This window comes from Poromitra crassiceps (assembly GCF_964638095.1).
Source record: "Poromitra crassiceps genome assembly, chromosome: 2".
NCBI lineage: Eukaryota > Metazoa > Chordata > Actinopteri > Beryciformes > Melamphaidae > Poromitra > Poromitra crassiceps.
Genome location: NC_139624.1, coordinates 82,375,972 through 82,396,833, shown reverse-complemented (window position 1 = coordinate 82,396,833; position 20,862 = coordinate 82,375,972). Strand labels below are relative to the sequence as shown.

General features: G+C 47.7%; 2 protein-coding genes across 2 annotated transcripts; one reads left to right on the top strand and one right to left on the bottom strand.

The window, feature by feature from the left end:
• Positions 1–1,741: 1,741 nt before the first annotated feature.
• On the top strand, positions 1,742–3,740 carry gtf3ab (general transcription factor IIIA, b; the record flags this gene model as incomplete). Its single annotated transcript, XM_083663240.1, has 9 exons — positions 1,742–1,893; positions 2,063–2,157; positions 2,271–2,367; positions 2,452–2,540; positions 2,629–2,702; positions 2,783–2,863; positions 3,026–3,258; positions 3,468–3,521; positions 3,606–3,740. The coding sequence occupies exons 1-9, from the start codon at positions 1,780–1,782 to the stop codon at positions 3,738–3,740; spliced, it is 972 nt and encodes a 323-aa protein (XP_083519366.1). The 5' UTR covers positions 1,742–1,779.
• A 901-nt stretch (positions 3,741–4,641) lies between these two features.
• On the bottom strand, positions 4,642–19,966 carry lnx2a (ligand of numb-protein X 2a; the record flags this gene model as incomplete). The annotated part of the gene is made up of 10 exons (XM_083632360.1): positions 4,642–4,777; positions 5,860–6,018; positions 6,907–7,132; positions 9,212–9,389; positions 10,362–10,535; positions 11,247–11,660; positions 12,071–12,270; positions 12,702–12,839; positions 13,057–13,295; positions 19,563–19,966. The coding sequence occupies 10 exons, from the start codon at positions 19,964–19,966 to the stop codon at positions 4,642–4,644; spliced, it is 2,268 nt and encodes a 755-aa protein (XP_083488486.1).
• Positions 19,967–20,862: the final 896 nt, after the last annotated feature.

The window sequence follows — 20,862 nt, the reverse complement described above, 5'->3', positions numbered from 1 at the left end:
GGCGAGCGAGAGGGAGGAGGGCAGAAGGGGCACGAGGCCTGTGGATAAAAGCTGTGCAGCACTATGAACTCCTTAATCACACACGTTTGACACACACACACAGATTGAGCCTGTCAGCTCAGCCAGCGGCCCCAGAGCAGCTGTATCGACCCTGTGTGTTACACATTAACCACACACACACAAACAGTAGATCATTAGATATGGACATAGAGGCTCGCACCACTTATGCAAGAGGAATTCTGTGGAAATGTATTGCATTGATATAGGCAGACGCAAAATTATACCAGTATCTGATCATGCTTTTCCTCAGCTAATTTTAAAATAAAGAGACGTTCAGTGGCTGAAGGTAGTGTTATGTGGGTGTGATGCAAGTGTGGGTGTGATCACATGCAGTATGTCCACATGATGTGTGTGTGTATTTGGGATAGGCTTGACAAGGTTTGACAAAAGCACAAGGAAATCCCATCCCAGGCCAAACAGCTCACACTGTATCTCTGTGGGTGATAGGTGGGGTGATATAGGCTGTGTGGCTTGGTGGTTATCAGGTGGGTGGGGGGGGGGGGGGGGGGGGTGGGACATGGTCATATACACACATATATACAGAGCCAGCTGTATTGATCATGTCCCTGGCAGTAGGGGACCGGATGGGGAGAGGAGGAGGCTGATAACCGTGTCAACTGACCCGCGCCTGCTGAGCTGGAGCGTGGGAGGGCACCGAGGTAACGCCCGACAGCTTCTCAATAGGCCTTATTCACCTAAGTCAGTCAAAGGTTTCGCATGAGAGCATGGCATGGGCCACAGAGGGTTATCTCATGTTTAGACAGGTAGATATAGTCTTATTGGATTGTCAGCATCCCATTTAATAAAGAGTCACCCCTCCAATCTGTCTTTGTTTTTATATGTCCAAAAGCCTTAGCATAGTTATTATGAAAGATGTTTGAGGGTTTTAATCATGTAATTTTGGATTTGATTGTAATTTTAAATTGTAGTTTAACATTTTCATTGGTCTGTAGTAGGTCAGAGAAAGGTTGACTTAGTTGAGGTTTGTGGGTTACAAAGGATTTCACTGAAGACTAATTTCTGACAACAATAAATCACAGCTATCAGAAAACAATATTGGAGGATTGATAAGATTGAGATTAGAGCAATAAATTCCATGTGTGTTTGTGATTAATGGAGACAGACAGTCGCCTCTCTCTCGCACACGCGCGCGCACACACACACACAACCACACAGTAAATCAGCATAGGGACACACTGCAAGGAGCCTGGATGACATTTTTAAAGCCTGTATCAATCAAAGTGTAGGAAAAAGTCATGGACCTTTACAATGTTTGTGTACAGTATAAATGGGATGACTATTAACAGCTAAACTGCTGTTGAAACGGCTTTTAAATGTTTCATTACCTGTAGCCTACTACATCTTACACAGCCGAGTGGTGGTGGTCTTCCTCCACCACCTGCTCATCCTCTGAACAGAAGAACCAATCAAGCAGTGGGAGGCTTTGTAAGTGTGTAAAAGATGCCACCTTTTCAAAAATGTTTTGTGTTATAGTAAGATCACCTTTAAGTCAACAAATATATATTGTTCAATTTAGTTTTTGCTGTATTGGCCATGTTGTTTATGGGGTTAGGACACCCCCCTTCTGTCCCTAATTGGTACATTCCAATAAGTTAAATTATGCACAGGTGAGTAGCTGGTGGTAGGTCAGTAAATGTCCTGCCCCTTGACTGATTTGGTCTGTAGCCACAACACCACATCTAACGTGTGTTATTAAAGATGGGGGAGAGGCTGCCAAGTCAGAAAAGCTACATTTGTTCTTTTTTTGATTGTAAAGCCACGTTCAGTAAGTCATGGAAGCTAGAGGCTCACCTTTGCAAACACACAGGATTGGTAAGTGGTTCTGATCTGCTATAGTAAGACAAACAAATGCAAAGCCTAAGATGTAGATACTTGATAAGATGAAAGTAAAGTACAGCAGTCAAAACAGCCGACATGTTTGCTTAACAATTAATGTCCAATGATTGTTCGGTTTATCTGTGTGTTGTTTCTCAACCTCAAGAGACCGTTCTCCTGTGAGAATTGTGACAAGTGCTTTTGCACCCGCTATCAACTCACCAGGCATGAGCTCAGCCACAGTGGGGATAAACCACATGGGTAAACCACTGCATTCCTTTCTTTGTGATCACTAAGAAACTTCAAACAACTTGTATGGTGTTTTCTCAAACTGCTTTGGTTCAACCTCTGCACCCACCTGCTGCCATCTGCAGGTGTCTGGCTGATGGATGTTCTGAGGCCTTTGTCACACATGCCAGCATGAAGAACCACATGGTTCGAGTTCACCAGCACCAGGAGAAGCAATATCAGGTGAGAGCGTGTCCTCTTAAAAACACCATTTCAAAGTGACACTGACTTGCTCCGTCAATGGGATTTTGCTTTACTGTCTCTCAGTGCGAGCATCTGGGCTGTGGAAAGGACTTCAACAAGAGGAGCCAACTGACTGCCCATAAGAGTGAGCACACACAGCTTCTGCCATTTCGGTGAGTACGGCTGTGGAAATAAGTACATGCTGGAATTCTTATGCCGTGCCCCATCGTCGCCAATCTGAACTTGTATCATTTTATACAGCTGTACTTTCAATGGCTGTATAAGGGAATTCTCGACTGTTGGAAAACTGAAGCACCACCAGAAAGTGCATGCAGGTTGGTGGTTAGTTTTAACCAAAATGTTTATCCTTTTTTTTACTGATGTAAAAACAAGTGCATCTGGTCCCCTATTACAGGTTACCCTTGTGAGGCTGAAGGCTGTCCCTTCCAGGCCAAGACATGGACAGAACTCCAGAAGCACAGAAAGATTCACAGAGGTATGAATGTACTGAGGTGAAGCACTAGTCATGTCGTTGGTGTATTACATGCTTTGCTACTCCAGACCTAAAATAGCAGCCCATAGCATTAACTGTGCAGATACCACTTGGTGCATTTCAGTGCATGCCATTGAATGGGGACGTGTGACTTTGTGTTCTCAGTCAAGTTGCAGTGTGCAGAGTGCAAAAAGCTGTTTAACAATGCCTGGTTCTTGCACCAGCATGGCCAACACACCCACTCTGGGGAGGAGAGGGTGTTCTGCTGCCCCAAAGAAGGCTGTGACAAGAAGTTCCGTAAGCGCTTCAACTTGGACAATCATGTACTGGGCGACCATGAGGGCGAGAAGCCCTTCAGCTGTGTCCATCCTGGCTGTGGAAAGAGCTTTGCCATGAAGGTAAACCTGCACACTAGTGGTCATTATGTGATGCTTGGATCAACTTGAAATAGCTGCATCCCCACAGATTAATCAATGCCAACAGAGACAACAAGAGGTTGTGTAATCACACCTGACATCCTCAATGAACATGAACCTGAGCTTTTCCTTAGATCTGCTGGCTGTAACTAACTGATGACTTGGCTTGTTCAATGTACCCTGTTCATTAGGAGAGTCTGTGGCGACATGGAGTGGTGCATGATCCAGCCAAGAAAAAACTGCAGGTATTTTGTGCTTTCCCAGCCCTTATTCCCCAGATGGATAAATGCACCCCGCCCCCAATCTTCTAAGTTCTGTTTGCCTTCCAGAAACGACCTCCCAAAAGGAAGCCGTCCTGGCATAAGGCACAGCAACTCAGAATGGCAGCTGCATCGACACAAGCGGAGACCCACAAACTTGCTGCAAAACTGCGCAATACAAAGTTGGTGGATACCAACCCATGAGGCTGCACTGTACATATCTTGGTTCTATTAAGTTTCATTTAAGGGTGGCACAACACCACCCAATCTTTCTTTTCAGATGCACCTTTTGTTTATCCAAATATGAAATAAAGCCTCACTACAGCACTATTATGCTTAGCAATTTCTTTTAAACCAGTTTCAAAATGTGGTTACTCATCATTGGGAGTAGAGTATACTAATCAACTGTCTGCTCATATCTATCAAACATGCTGAACTAGCTTCCAATGTCGTGTACATTTGCATGGTAGATTAGTCATTGATCCTTTGAAGGAAATCTTTATTAAACAAACACACATTCACACATGTATAAAACGCCAGCTGACTGGACAGCTGGTTGTCATGGTGATGAGGCCTAAGGGCAGTTTGAGCCCCTAGGGTGCGGCAGGTTTCTAATAAGGCCTGGGGCTTATTCAGCTGGATCCAACGTTGGTGTTGCAGATAAAAAAACTCTTGATTAAAGTGACTATAAGTAATGATCCTAGATGACGGAGGATCAGAGACTTGTTTTATACTATAGAACGTTGCATCCATGTGAATACAGCCCTGGATTCTACTACAGCCCGGTGAGGTGACTACAGCCCAGATAGTCTGCTACGGGTACAGTACCATCTCCCTGTGGGAGTGAACACAACATGACCATATGAACACAGCAGTGTGTGAGTGCAGTCTGTCGAGTGACGTGGCACAATCTGGAACAGCCGCCACCTGGTCAGGACAGGCTTGGCCCGGTCAGGTCCTGCAGGGTCTATAACGGTTCTGAATGGATTTGGTCCTGGATAAAGCCAGTGTGGAGCGATGTAGCATGTACCAGTTCACTTTGGCCCAGCTTGTTCCCAATGTAGAACAGTATAGAACAGTCTGGCTGGATTCAGTCTGGTGTGCTCTATGCCAGGCTGCCAGGCCAGGAGACCACGGTGAGCCCCACCCGGCTGCGCTGCTCCTTAAGCATGGGCACCAGTGCTGAGTGGCTCATTCCCGCTGTTGACAGCCCGTTGACTGCTACTATCATGTCGCCACACCTAGGATGACACACCAGGAGACACGTCAGCAGGGATTACAAACCGCATCTGACAGCTTGGAGTAATGCGCCACTCAAATAGCATTATATGGTGACGTATCATATGACGAGAACTCATTTGAGATGACAGAAGCATTTGATACGGCATGTTTTTTTTTTTTTTTTTTTGCACATATTAAAAAAGAAAGAAAAAAGGAAAATAAAAGCTTGTGCCGGTAGAGACAGGAAACCCTATGTGGGCTATTCATGGGTCTCTACTTCAGAAGTTAAACCAATACTAATAATAATCAATACAAAGCATACAATAACAATATAAACTAAAACAAGAGAAAATAAACAAGCAAACAAATAAAAAGAAAAGCAATAGTAAAAAAAGAAAAAAAAAGAGCAACCAAAATGAGTAAGTAGACAGACAAGTACTTCAGTAGACAGTTAAAAAGTCAGTGTGATTTTGAGTTTGGATTTGAAGGAGTTAAGAGATAATGCTTGATTGGCGATATTGATATGAGTGTTCCATAGTATAGCAGCAGCCCTGTAGCATATTGGAAATCACTATCTTACATTAGGAGGAAGTGACATGAATTAATTTTAAGTAGACCACCCTCCGCTTCACTTTGTTGCTATTGAGACATTCAGGGAAAGATACAGAGCAAGGAAGACCAATGGAGAAAATCCTGCTGGATTGTGACCCAGTTCAGTGGAGGGAAATTACTGTGCATTTCAGATCCAGGGGTATTAACTACACAGTCTCTGGCTATTGTTCTTAGAATTTAAGGTCAATCAATGAATCCTCCAGAGAGCAGTTTAGCCTCCATTCACTTACATCAAGGGATATGGAGGGTGGAGGGTAAATCCACCTTAACTCTGTTCTTACACCCTTTAACTTTCAGAATAGCGTTTACTCACGTCTTTATCCTGACATAAATCTATAAGCCATACTGTTAGTTCAAAGTATGTATAGATGGGCTGGTTTAAGGAAGAAAGCGCTGTGTGTTATCACCAAATGGGAGGTCATGCAATAGTTTTTCTATTCATCACCACACTGGTCACAGTCAGTCAAGTAAAGGACGGCTGATCACTCACTTGAGGCGGCCATCGTAGTACGCAGGTGTTCCAAGGACGATGGTCTTGATAAAGAATGCCTGGTTGCTATGGTTTTCCTCGTATCCCCCGACGATGCTGAAGCCCCAACTACCAGGATGGCTTCTACGCAGTACAATCTCATGACTACTGTGCAGGTAGCTGGAAGACAAGAGGAAACTACTGATTGGAAAGAATGGGGGGTGTAGGGGAGGGAGGTAGGGCTGCACAAAAGTGACAACATTTATGGTGATTGGAGATTATGTGGAACATTGGGATGATGCCATGAACTGCATGAAATGCAGGTGGGCTCACGTTCAAGATTTGCCCTTTTCTTTTTTCTTCCTTTCTCCCCGGGTTTTCTTCCATTTGAACCCCAATTGTCCTCAACCAATTCCCCCCGCTGTCCCAGTCGTTGCTCCACCCCCTCTGATCTGGGAAGAGTTGTAGACTAACACATGCTTCCTCCGATACATATGCCAGCCGCTTCTTTTCACTTTTCACCTGACAGCGAGGAGTTTCACCAGCAGGACGTAGCGCGTGGGCGGATCACGCTATGCCCCCCCAATTCCCCTTCCCCCAGAGGAGGCGCTAGTGCAGCAACCAGGACACATACCCCGCCGGCTTCCCACCCGCAGATACGGCCAAATGTGCCTATAGGAACATCTGACCAAGGCGGAAGTACCGATGCTGGGAATTGAATCTGGGTCTCCGCAGTGGTAGGCGAGTGCTTTTACCTCCCCCTCGCCACTGATTGGTGAATCGCTCGTAAAACTGAGAAAAGGCATTTGCATATGACGATGTCAGACCAGAAGCAGCTAAAACTCAACTCCATTGAGTGGGCGGATTCACAACAGCAGAACACTTTTTTTATACGTCTCATCATAGTGTTGCATCACAGCAGTACACCCAGAAACGCTCATGCATCACACAATTCTTCAAGCACATTCAAATCCACGCCACACGATTACAGTCAAAGACAACTACATACAGTACCTAAGCCACTAAGCCAGCCTTGCTCTCTTACATGTCTTCTCTTCGGCTTCTTACCTGGGCAGGCCCAGCCACATGACCCAGGAGGGGGACCAGCCGGCGTCGTAGTCGCTGTCGTGGGTGTGAGGCAGCAGCTGGTCGTGGCCCTGCTCCTCCACCATGCTGACCTCGAGCGCCCTCAGCTGGACGGAGGGCGAGGCAGCGCTGGCCTTCAATGTGCCCACTGCCTCGCTGTGGCTCAGGTAGGTCAAGTCCTGCCCATTGATACTCAGCAGGACGTCACCTGGATGATGGAGTGGAAAGAGAGGGTGAGGAAGAGAGGCTTCAATTCCTGGAATGCTGCCGGCAGGACACTCCCCAAGTTTGAAGTCGATTGGATGAATGGTTCTCGAGATAAGCCGCTTTTTGTATGACTATGCGTGTTTCCGAATTTCACAAAATTCAGCACTGCACTTCGTCAGGCCCCTCCAAAGCTACGTGCAGACTGCAGCGACGTTTGTCGCGTGTAGTAGACGCCGGCTGTCGCTGCTGCTCATTCATTTTGTATCGCGTCGCCAGGTATCCCAGCATGCTTTGCAAGGCGATAAACAGCGGCTGGCAGCGACGAGAGGAGGGGCCAGTTTGAAATCGACCAATTGAAGACGGAAATACAGCAAGAAAGCCAATCAAGCTGCAAGCACTAAGGACCAGCAGGCAACAGCAGGCAACAGCAGGCGTCTACGCGCGAAAAACGTTGCTGTAGTCTGCACGGGGCGTAAGGGGACTCCCCAAGTCTGGAGGCGATCCGAGCAATGGTGTGCGAGTTATGATGACCATTTAAAATCTATAACATTGCCCCCCCCCACATCAGATTAATTTCGGATCCCTGAAAAGTTTCAGTAAAGTTTGGAGGCGATCGGAGCAACTGTGTGCCTTGCAACTCCGGACGGAAGGAGGGACAGACAAACAGCAATGTTATATGGCTGGCGTGCAAGTGGGGTAAAACCGCCCATATATCTCAATGGGCTGACTCACCAAAGGACGGTGCTGTGGCTCTAAACTACAGGTTTGGGGGTTCTAGAGCAGAACACAAGACGTCTGCTCAGATTTGCATTTAATGCGGTGGTTAAATCCCCGATCGTGTCTGCCTGGGCTGGGCTAGCAGCTAAATTCGAACTTCGCTGAATGGATAGAACGGGGGATTTACCCCACCCTGACCACGCCCCCAGCCAGGCTGAGCCAGCTAACCCAGCGTCTATGAGGACGAGACATCGCCTCAACCAATAGGAATTGGAATGTCACCCAGCTCGAAGGAAACAGAATTGGAACTGGAATGGAATGACGAGAGACAGCATTTTAAATTCCATTCAATTTGACTTCTAAGGGAGGGTGTCTTAACTTAAATGACTTGAACATAAATCAAACATTAGGAATCAAATAAGACAGTAAAACAAAACCAATACGCTCAATCATAATGTATGTATTCCGATTACATGTTAGGCATCAAACACCATCTGGGTTATGATATTCAGTTTTGAAAATCTACAACATTACATATTAACTCAGATAAGAGAAAAAAGAAAACGTGGAATTTCACAGAATTTAACTAAAATCTTTTTTATTATATAAAAGGGAGCAAGTAGGCAATCTGTCTGTTCTCTAGATCATAGATCATAATATTCACTGTTGGTTATGGCTGGTTTGTCTGTTGATGAAGGTGTAGTGTACAACAGTTGTAACGATAGGTGGCACCCTTTCGTCTGTTTTTGGGCTGCCAGAGAGGGTCTTTAAGATGGCTGCCGCACCTGCGTGCTGGCCCTCTCAGTAGATCACTCAGAAGCTCGACAAGACCGCTTGTTGCCAGCTAATGTTAGGATATAGTTATGGATGCACTGTTTTAGGTATTATTCTTTTGTCCCACTTTTGGGACCATGTGACCGCAAGAGGCTATTGTGGATGCCTCATGCAAGCAGCAGAGTGGAGCTGGCCAGGGAGAGGGAGTCCTAAGCCATAGCAGACAGCTAGCTGGGTGAGTACACTGCTCTTTCATTCATAAACCAGCCCATTCATTGTTCCATGTTTCATTATGTTGCGTGTTATTACCAGTCCGCCCCTAGACAAAGATAACCTATAAGATTGGACTGGGCCGACACATAACATTTGGGTTGCCCAGGAGCCTAGGCGAGCGTCCAGGAATTCGAATTCAATTCCAATTGTTTTCTGTAGGTTTTTTCAGATTCCAATTCCTCAGTTGTATTGGAATTGATGCGTTCGTTCATTCATGAATTGACCCCAACACTGAGTTGCAAATCATGACAATAATAATGCAGATTTGACCTAACCCTCCTATTATTTTACTTTTACGAGGGAAAGCAGTGCTCACCTCGTTTGATTCGTCCATCCCTCGACAAGCAGCCGTGTGGTTGGACGCTGGTTACAAAGATTGGCAACTCCCCGCTCTTGCTGCCGCGCCCCCCTGCCACAGTCATGCCCAGAGACTCAAGAGGCTCCTTCTTCACAGTGATATGTTTCTCCTTACACGTCACACACTGGGAGAGGTCCTGCACATCACACACACACGCACGCACGCACGCACGCACGCACGCACGCACGCACGCACACACACACACACACACACACACACACACACACACACACACACACACACACACACACACACACACACACACACACACACACACACAGGTTCAATCCCTATTCCATACCACAGCAAATTTGTATTTTAACAGCTGTGTGTCTAAATGTCCTTGAGCCTACTTAGTCATTGTAAGTAGCATTGGAGGATAGATCATAATGTAAATATTAAAGCACAAACTCTGACACACACTCTCCACCCCCACAAACACATATCTCAGCTACACACACTCTCCACCCCCACAAACACACATCTCAGCTACACACACTCTCCAACCCACTCACCCCCACAAACACACATCTCAGCTACACACACTCTCCAACCCACTCACCCCCACAAACACACATCTCAGCTACACACACTCTCCACCCCCACAAACACACATCTCAGCTACACACACTCTCCACCCCCACAAACACACATCTCAGCTACACACACTCTCCACCCCCACAAACACACATCTCAGCTACACACACTCTCCACCCCCACAAACACATATCTCAGCTACACACACTCTCCACCCCCACAAACACATACAGCAGTGATTCCCAACTTTTTTCTGACTCATGGCCCATTTGAAAATCTCAAAAATGTTCACGGCCCACATCCGACCATAAACAGTACGGAGGCCAAATAATGTCTTCTCAGAGAGCTTTTTATTTTAAAGATAAAAGGAGCTGTCCATCAGCACCACACAGAAGTCAGAAACTAAAAGTGAGGGGGTGTCTGCAATAGAGTAATTAACAACGCACGCATGCACGCACGCACGCACACACACGCACGCACGCATGCACGCACGCGCACACACACACACACACACACACACACACACACACACACACGCACACACACACACACACACAGCACATGCCCTCACTCTATGGGTGCTGGTGCGGGACAGGTGCGTGGGCACAGGGCTCGGGGTGGAGCTGTGGTTGGGCAGGAAGTGATCAAGGCAGTAGAGGTCTCTGGTGGAGCTGGACTTTGGTGGTGGAGGAGGTGTCGGCTTGCTGGCTCGGCCAATCAGCAGATGGACTCTCTCTCCGCTGGCCTATGAAGTCAGAGTCAGCGCGTTAGCAACAACCCCATATAAACAGTGCAGTAGGGCTGGGCAATAATTTGATTTTGATGATATGAAGATATTTTAATATCGTGACACATTTATCCCATCTAAATTGATGATGGCAAGCAAATTTAAAAATACAAACTCTCGTAAAACAAGGTATGGTAGGAATATTATTTGAATAATTTTGATTTCTTTGACATCAAACCGAACATTACCATTCGGTTCAATGAGATGAACATTAATTTGATTATTTAACATGATTTTTCATACATTAACCATATGAGTATGGTTGGGTACCGCAACCCGGTACCGGTACCTTTACAACCAGTACTACCAGTACCAAATTACAACGCAGAATTAGGTGCCTCATTTCGGGGCCATGCCCGAGCTGCTGAGTGAAATATCTGCCCTCTGGTGCTCTGAAACACACCTTCACTAACATTATCGTTTTGAGCGTGCCACTTGAAATCCTCTTTAAATAAAAAAATCACTTTAAATCCACTTTCAATTTTAAAATGTATCGGTTCAAGCACAGTTTAGGCACCGATAGCGTTTTAAAAGTATTGTTTTACCACCGGTACCGAAAAAATACGAAAAAAAATACCCCGAATACGTATATTGATATTGAGAAAGATCCTTATGATTATTGTGAGATTATTGTTTTCAACCATATCGGCCAACCATATCCATTCTTACCTGTATGATCTGTGCGGCCTGTTCTGGAGTGCCGTGGTGGAGGTCCTGCTCGTTGACGGCCAGCACGCGGTCATTGCTGCACAGCCTGCCGTCCTTGGCCGCCAGCCCTCCCTCTAGCAGGTCCAGCACGAACACGCCCGCCTCGTCGGTCCTCCGCACCAGCTTGATGCCCAGCTGCTCCGACGAGTCGCGCTTGTTCAGGGTGATCCTCAGGCTGGCCGGGCTGGAGGGGGTGCCCTCGGGGGTGGAGCAGGGGGCCTGGGGCACGGCCGGCGTGGAGGAGGAAGAGGAGGGAGGGGCCCGGGATGCGCAGCGGCGCTCCCGCAGCACCGTGAGTTGCAGAGTGGCGCAGGGGCGCGCCAGCGTCGAGCGGGCAACACTGTGCGGCACGTTACTGATGTCCACATTGTTCACCTGGGGAGAGAGGGCCGTTAGAGAGAGGTTAGACGCTGTTGAAACAGTGATGGATGGTGGTTTTAGGAGGAGGAAAAGATGATTTGCAAGGCATCAGAAACATCAAGACAGGACTGAGAGGAGGTGTGACGGCAATATGGTGGCAGCCTGAAGGTTAGAGAAGCTGGATCATGATGGGGAAAAGAATCTCCATATAGGAAGTGAATGAATAATACTATAGCCTCCCTTAACAGCTACGATCAAGGTGAACCTTGAGCAAAGTACTTAACCACTAATTGCTCAAGTGATAAGCTGAACAGTGGCCAACACTGAAAACGAGTGGACATGTTCCTCTAAATCTTCCCCGGATAAAGCCAAGGCCAAGCAGCACTGAAGAAAGACAATAGAAATTGACGTTTGAAGGTCCTCACCTGCAGTATCTGATCCCCAGCCAGCAGCCTGCCGTCGCGTGCGATGACCCCGTCACGGTACACTTCCTGAATCACAATGTTAATGAGCGGCGTCTCATTCCCCCCCACGATGCTGATGCCCAGCTCGACGTACGGGTTTGCCCGGTGGACCTCTATGGTGGTTATCTCTCCTTCAGGAAGGGAGGGCAACTTTACACAGCCTTGACGGACACACATGAAATCACGTTACAAAGTTGCATTTCAAATTTCTATTTCAGATCTTCCTATAGGATAATCATGTCTGAATGTGATTATATCACCTAGAAACACTGCTGGCAGAGAAAGTGTGTGTGGGGAAAGTAATGCCCTCCTTTCCCTACTTTCTCGATGTCCCATTGAGCAAGGCACTAACTTAACCCCAGCTGCTCTAGTGGGCAACAGCAGCAGACTGCGGTTGTATTGGGCAGGTGTGAATATGAAGTAGGGTAGGGTGTTGGAAAAGAGAACAGCCGAATTTCCCTGGATAATTTAAGGTTTAAAATAAACTCTGAGACTACTCGGACTCACACAAAAGGTATAATTTCACATCTTATATCACTAGTATTCAACCCTAGGGAAGATGCTCATTCAAATGGAAGAGGCGGTACCGTACCCTCTTCAGCGGAGAGAGGCGGAGACTCGGGGCAGTCCCAGCCAGAGGAGGCGGAGCTAACGGAGCGGAGGAGGTGGATGCAGGGATTACTGAGGGGCCGCTTCACCCTGGGCACAACACACTCCAACCCTACCACACCTAGAAAGAGAGAGAGGGACAGAGAGAGAGAGAGACTAAGAATGAGAGGTTAATAACACACACGTTCGTTAGGTTACGTGGATATCTTTGCTACTGTGCCTTATCACTGGATTTAGCTCGACTGGATGCTATGTACAATCTAAAGGTCTTCACTTTATCTTATCATCTGAGGCTGACAGAAGTTTCAAGCAAGGATGAGGCCAGCGGAAGAACTCACTGTCTTCCTCGGTGCTTTCCTCGAAGGCGGGGTTGTCGAGTCCGGGGTCGTCTGTCCACACGGGCCCGTCGCTGCTGCAGGCGGTGGGGGGGTCCGGGGGCGGCGAGGGGTCGCTCTCCCTCAGGTCTGTTTGCGGCGAGCGGGGCGACCTGGGGGGGCTGGTCGCCATCGCTTGCTCATCCCCACTCTCGGACCGTGGGCCGTCCACGCTTGTCTGCTGACACCGCGTCCCGGGACACCTTTCAGCGAGCAACAGACGGGTGTAATAAAAAAGCTATCCGGTGTCAGTCAGCCAGTCTGTTAGACATGTACGGAAAAAAGTTCCACAACAATTAATGTAATGTTGTTTTGATCAAGTTCCCCCCCTAGCCCCTAGCACATGCTTCCTGCACTAGTGCAGCGACCAGGACACATACCCTTAATCCGGCTTCTCACCCACAGACACGGCCAATTGTGCCTGTATGGACGCCCGAACAAGCCGGAGGCGACACGGGGGCTTGAACCTGCGACCCTTGTGCTGGTAGGCAGTCAATTAATGTAATGTGATACTTTATTGATGTGTACAGGGGAAATCTAGTCTTACTTTGCCCCTTCACTCGTGCTCATGTCATGGACCCTTCAACAGGGCAGATTCTTGCTCATATGGGTGAAAATACACACACACACTGCCCAGTCTCTCTCAATGTCTCCTCACACCACGGCTCTTCTACCCACTTTGAGAGACACATGCCGTCTGCAGTGTTTAACCTGTCCACACTTGCACGCCCTCTGTAACAAGATCAACCGCTCCACCTTGGCCACCGCAGAACACTGTGGTCTGGCATACTTGCCATTTAATCTAATAGACGGTGTCCAATCCTTAATCTTCGACACAAACAATGCTGATTGACAAAGTCACACCGCGGCAGCCGAGTCGTCCCGCCCTTGGCTCCTGCTCACTGTATCTTAGACCAGGGCTTTTCAAAGTCTGAGACTGTGGGCCTCCCCCCAGACAAAGCTTGGAAAAAGGAGCCCCCTTGCTCAATTCCTGGATGCCTATGGGCTCATGATTAAATTATTTGATCTCATAGACACTCAACAATTGAGCCAAGATAGCCTGATATTACTGTCTGACATACTTCAGACTACATCAAATACATAAAAGGTCTGTCTGAAGGCATTTATTAGTTTCTGACTCTGGGAAAGTGGGAAGAAAACAGTAAAATTCTCCAAAACGACTGTATCTCTGATCTATGTGATCTCATTTTGATAACTAATGTCATATTTTTTCACTTCCATTCACTGAGCCTCCCCTGAAACTGTTTGGAGCCCCCCTGTGGAGGCCCACCTCCCACTTTCTGAAAACCTCCGTCTTAGACCTAAGTCTACATGGCAGAGGAGAGGCTCCTACTGTATCTTAGACCTACGTCTGCATGGCAGAGGAGAGGCTCCTACTGTATCTTAGACCTAAGTCTACATGGCAGAGGAGAGGCTCCTACTGTATCTTAGACCTAAGTCTACATGGCAGAGGAGAGGCTCCCACTGTATCTTAGACCTAAGTCTACATGGCAGAGGAGAGGCTCCTACTGTATCTTAGACCTAAGTCTACATGGCAGAGGAGAGGCTCCTACTGTATCTTAGACCTAAGTCTGCATGGCAGAGGAGAGGCTCCCACTGTATCTTAGACCTAAGTCTACATGGCAGAGGAGAGGCTCCTACTGTATCTTAGACCTAAGTCTACATGGCAGAGGAGAGGCTCCCACTGTATCTTAGACCTAAGTCTGCATGGCAGAGGAGAGGCTCCTACTGTATCTTAGACCTAAGTCTACATGGCAGAGGAGAGGCTCCTACTGTATCTTAGACCTAAGTCTACATGGCAGAGGAGAGGCTCCTAGTGGTTCTTAGACCTAAGTCTGCATGGCAGAGGAGAGGCTCCTACTGTATCTTAGACCTAAGTCTACATGGCAGAGGAGAGGCTCCTACTGTATCTTAGACCTAAGTCTGCATGGCAGAGGAGAGGCTCCCACTGTATCTTAGACCTAAGTCTGCATGGCAGAGGAGACGCTCCTACTGTATCTTAGACCTAAGTCTGCGTGGCAGAGGAGAGGCTCCTAGTGGTTCTTAGACCTAAGTCTACATGGCAGAGGAGAGGCTCCTAGTGGTTCTTAGACCTAAGTCTGCATGGCAGAGGAGAGGCTCCCACTGTATCTTAGACCTAAGTCTGCATGGCAGAGGAGAGGCTCCTAGTGGTTCTTAGACCTAAGTCTACATGGCAGAGGAGAGGCTCCTAGTGGTTCTTAGACCTAAGTCTGCATGGCAGAGGAGAGGCTCCTAGTGGTTCTTAGACCTAAGTCTGCATGGCAGAGGAGAGGCTCCTACTGTATCTTAGACCTAAGTCTGCATGGCAGAGGAGAGGCTCCTAGTGGTTCTTAGACCTAGGTCTACATGGCAGAGGAGAGGCTCCTACTGTATCTTAGACCTAAGTCTGCATGGCAGAGGAGAGGCTCCTAGTGTTTCTTAGACCTAAGTCTGCATGGCAGAGGAGAGGCTCCTAGTGGTTCTTAGACCTAAGTCTGCATGGCAGAGGAGAGGCTCCTACTGTATCTTAGACCTAAGTCTGCATGGCAGAGGAGAGGCTCCTAGTGGTTCTTAGACCTAAGTCTACATGGCAGAGGAGAGGCTCCTAGTGGTTCTTAGACCTAAGTCTGCATGGCAGAGGAGAGGCTCCCACTGTATCTTAGACCTAAGTCTGCATGGCAGAGGAGAGGCTCCTAGTGGTTCTTAGACCTAAGTCTACATGGCAGAGGAGAGGCTCCTAGTGGTTCTTAGACCTAAGTCTGCATGGCAGAGGAGAGGCTCCTAGTGGTTCTTAGACCTAAGTCTACATGGCAGAGGAGAGGCTCCTAGTGGTTCTTAGACCTAAGTCTGCATGGCAGAGGAGGGGCTCCTACTGTATCTTAGACCTAAGTCTGCATGGCAGAGGAGAGGCTCCTAGTGGTTCTTAGACCTAGGTCTACATGGCAGAGGAGAGGCTCCTACTGTATCTTAGACCTAAGTCTGCATGGCAGAGGAGAGGCTCCTAGTGTTTCTTAGACCTAAGTCTGCATGGCAGAGGAGAGGCTCCTAGTGGTTCTTAGACCTAAGTCTGCATGGCAGAGGAGAGGCTCCTACTGTATCTTAGACCTAAGTCTGCATGGCAGAGGAGAGGCTCCTAGTGGTTATTAGTCCTAGGTCTGCATGGCAGAGGAGAGGCTCCTAGTGGTTATTAGACCTAGGTCTGCATGGCAGAGGAGAGGCTCCTACTGTATCTTAGACCTAAGTCTGCATGGCAGAGGAGAGGCTCCTAGTGGTTCTTAGACCTAAGTCTACATGGCAGAGGAGAGGCTCCTAGTGGTTCTTAGACCTAAGTCTGCATGGCAGAGGAGAGGCTCCTAGTGGTTCTTAGACCTAAGTCTGCATGGCAGAGGAGAGGCTCCTACTGTATCTTAGACCTAATTCTGCATGGCAGAGGAGAGGCTCCTAGTGGTTCTTAGACCTAGGTCTGCATGGCAGAGGAGAGGCTCCTACTGTATCTTAGACCTAAGTCTACATGGCAGAGGAGAGGCGAGGTTTAATCTTTACCCTACTAAAGAATGTCACGTCAGCCCTCACACTGACCTCTTTTGTCTGAACCCGTCTTTCCCTGTCTTTTCATGGCATGGCGAGAACATTCTTCCCTCCCGAGCCTACGCTGGGATGTACCCTTCTCCAAATGTGATTGATTAAAAGGTTTGGACAAGGAGACTGTTGACAGTGAAGGTTAAATGGGTTGGAGCTATGAAATACTGAGCCACAGGTTTGACAGCTTGTCACCAGAACCGAGAAGGGCTACAGAACGTACTTTCTGTTTCTTTGGACTATCGCCACACTTTGGATACAATTTTCAAGGCATACAATTGACAAGACTAGGGGCTGTGGTAGGTGTCTCATGTCAAACCAGTTTAAGCAACAGCTTGTTAGCAATAGCTTGTTAGTGTGAGCTTGTTAAGGACAATCTCCTCTTAGAGGTGTTAAGTGGGTATTGTATAACCAGTCAAAAGGCAAGACGTCTCAACAAAGCAATGTAAGTTTCCTTAGCAACAGACATTGGTTTAAGGAATTCAACCAATCAGAGGTCTGGTCCCGAATCAATAATCATTAGATCGTGCAAGTGAACACTAATTATAATCTTGTTCCACTCAACTGGAGCTCCACGCTGGAAGCCTTTTCCCAAATGTACAGTGCACTGTATAAAAGGAAGTCTTTCCTTAAAGACTGCTTCTACGATTGCATGACTAACATGCTAGGGTCCTCTCTCCTTGTGTAAAGAATAAAGACTTGTATTCACAGAGACATCTGATTCAGCATATTAATCCAGGTATTGGTTGGTGGGTACAGCCTGAGTATAATATGTTCCAGAGTAAGTCCCTCCTTATAAACCGGTTTCAACTGATTCTTCACATACATACTGTACATGTCTGTGGTTTAGACTGTTATCATTTCTAGTAAGCTGACTCAGTCTGTAGCTGTTACTAGTACAACTAGTAGCTTCCCATCAGCACTTTCAGGTGTTGCACACCATACACACTTCACATGCTGTAGAGTCGACTGTCGATTTTTATTCTATTTTACTATGACCTGGTAAAGACAATACACACAGTCTTATCGGATCCTAAAGTTATCTATTTCTGTTATTTATTTCCCGCAATAGCATGATAAAAAGATAGGCACCAAGCAAAGTAACATCACTGTTTTAGCAATAAGTATGCTGCGTAAATTCTCCAAGTATTGCTACATTTCTTCAGACAGCCTTTCACATGTTGAATTGACACTATTTTCATCCACGTAACAACCGACAACATGTTATCTCACACTCATACATACAATTGTCTTTCTCACTGATAACGAGAGGGACAGAGAAAGGAAGAAAGCAAGCAAGAGTGTGAGAGTGTGTGTGTGTGTGTGTGTGTGTGTGTGTGTGTGTGTGTGTGTGTGTGTGTGTGTGTGTGTGTGTGTGTGAGAGAGAGAGAGAGCGAGAGAGTAGCTAGATCAGAGAGAAAGCGAAGAAGCGGGAGAGAGAAAATGCCATCTTGCCATCCCAAGTGCAGCTGACCTGACGTCCTGCATTGTTAACTCACCAGAGGCCAGGGTTGCCTTTGGCTGTTTCACAGAAGAAATGGTTGAAAAGGTCTCTGGTGTTGAAGTTGCTCAGCATGGTTGCAGAATGAGACCACAGAGCTTCTTGTCAGCCAACCCATGACTGCGGTAGGGAAACACTAATCCCCCGTCACATGACTTACAGCCCAATAATCCCCTCAGGATCTCACATCACCTGGTCCAAATGGGTCAGAAGCCAAACCATGTGGATGGACTGAGACCCTTTAAGATGACAGTGGTTGAGTCTAACCATTCTGGACTAAGATCTACGGTACATAGTGAATCTTGCCTGGTTCCCAATGGAAAGTATGGAGGCATTTCAAATGCATACCACTCTTCGACCCATGGTTATTAAGATGATGTTTGGAGAATATACATGTACTACGCGTGCTCGATGCCTATAGAGGCTCGGCCTCACCCATAGCTCTTATGACATCACTGATGACCACTGCGTGTCGCTGCCTCACCTGCTCTATGACATCGTAATTAGGGCAATCACCTAATTAAGAAATCCAGCTTCGTCAGGTCACCGGCACAGCCCAGGGGCGGAAGCCATCGTCTCCGTCTGGTTCCTCCCGATTCTACCTGTTTATACTCCCATCACTTATATAGCCTCACACTGATGGCATCAGTGATAATGTCATCAGTGATCAGTGATGACATCACATCGTCACTGATGACATCACATAAAAAATCCAACTCCATCATCACTGATGTCACTATGACATCACTGATCAGTCTTGTCACAATGCATCCTTGTGTGTGTGTGTGTGTGTGTGTGTGTGTGTGTGTGTGTGTGCATGCCCTTATGACATAACTTTTGACATCACTGATGACATCACTGATGACATCATATCGTTAGCTAATTAGCTTAATTAAAAAATCCGGCTCTGTCAGGTCACCCACACTGGTGCCCTTTACACCCCCTGAAAGTTTCAGCCTGATCGGACTTGAAACGGCGTACCTGTGGCCGGACACACAATTGAAACATACAAACTATAAATATCGCCCACATACTCAATTTTATATATAGATAGTGTGCGTGCATTAGGTGACATACTTCTCAGTTTCAGTAAGTGTCCAATCCATCTGGTGTCTTTGCTACTCATCTGATTAACACCCACATAACTGCAGCTCATACCTGGCTTACGTGTCAGAAATGTGTGTGCAGAGATTAACGTGCACTGATGTGTGAAATATGAATCAAATGTGTGCCATGTGTAGCCTGTCTGTCCTGTCCATGTTCATAGCAACTCATCTGTGTGTGTGGTTCCATCTACCTGTATGTGCATGAACCTCGTACTGTATGTCTGCCTGTATGTGCATGAACATGTCATTGCGGTCTCTAGTACCTGTGTTTGAGATGTGCCTCCAGGTCACAGCGAGGCATGCTGAGGGAGCAGATTGGGTTCAAAGGGCAGGACACAGACAGCTTGTCCAGCAGCTTGTGAACCAGGATGCTGGACCTCCGGCACGCCTGCAGCTGCAGCCGCGCCCTGTCCAGCGGGCAGAAGTCCCGCTCCTGCAGGAAGCTCCGTAGGCAGCGGGCGCAGAAGGTGTGGCCGCATGGCGTGTCCAGCGGCTGGACCAGCGGCTGCAGGCAGATGTGGCACACCAGGTCATCGTCCACCTCCAGGCGGTAGTTGTAAAGGTGGTTCTCCCGGCTGCGGTGGATCTGGCCGCACTCGGAGCACAGAGCCTCCAGGACCGGCTCCGCCGGCCCGGCCGGACCCACCTCACAGCCCGGGCTGCCCATCCCTGCTCCTCCCACCCGATTTGGCTTTGGCACGAATGACTCCAGCGGGGGGCTGCGTTGGATGGAGAGGGTGGGGGGGGGAGGTCGGGATGGGGCACGTGCTCCTATCCCATAAGCTTCAGAGGATGAGCCGGTTGTGGAGAGGACAGATGCCCCCCAGTGGCCAATGGCACATCACCCTGTGGGTCAGAGGGCAGAGACGGGGGGGTTAAACAGCTGTTTCAAAAAGACGAGTGTCTGCTTCCATTTATTCATGTGGACAATACTTTGTGTACGTGTCATGAACCCACGTGTAACCTGCGTGAATGTGTGTGTGTGTGTGTGTGTGTGTGTGTGTGAGTGTGTGTGTGTGTGTGTGTGTGGTGTGTGTGTGTGTGTGTGTGTGTGTGTGTGTGTGTGTGTGTGTGTGTGTGTGTGTGTGTTTGTGTGTGTGTGTGTGTGTGTGTGTGTGTGTGTGTGTGTGTGTGTGTGTGTGTGTGTGTGTGTGTGTGTGTGTGTGGTGTGTGTGTGTGTGTGTGTGTGTGTGTGTGTGTGTGTGAGTGTGAGAGAGTGTGTGTGTGAGTGAATATATGTGTGTACGCTGAGATTATGTATTGCTGCAGCTTCTGCCCACTAATCTGACAGTATAATCTCTCTTTTGCTCTCGCTTGCTGCAATCTTCCAATTCCACAGAGAGGGAATTATGTGGGATTGAGGCAGAGAGAGGACACAGATCAGAGGAAGTGGGATTGGGAGAGCAATAAAGAGGGGAAAATGGTGCCGGGAAGAGGTAGAGAGGCTTAGAGAAAGGGAACAAGGAGAGCAAGAAAGGGTGGTGCAAGCGATTCATGGGATGAGACCTGATATCAGAGATAGGAATGGGGACAGAAAACGACAGGAAAAGGGATGGTGTGTGG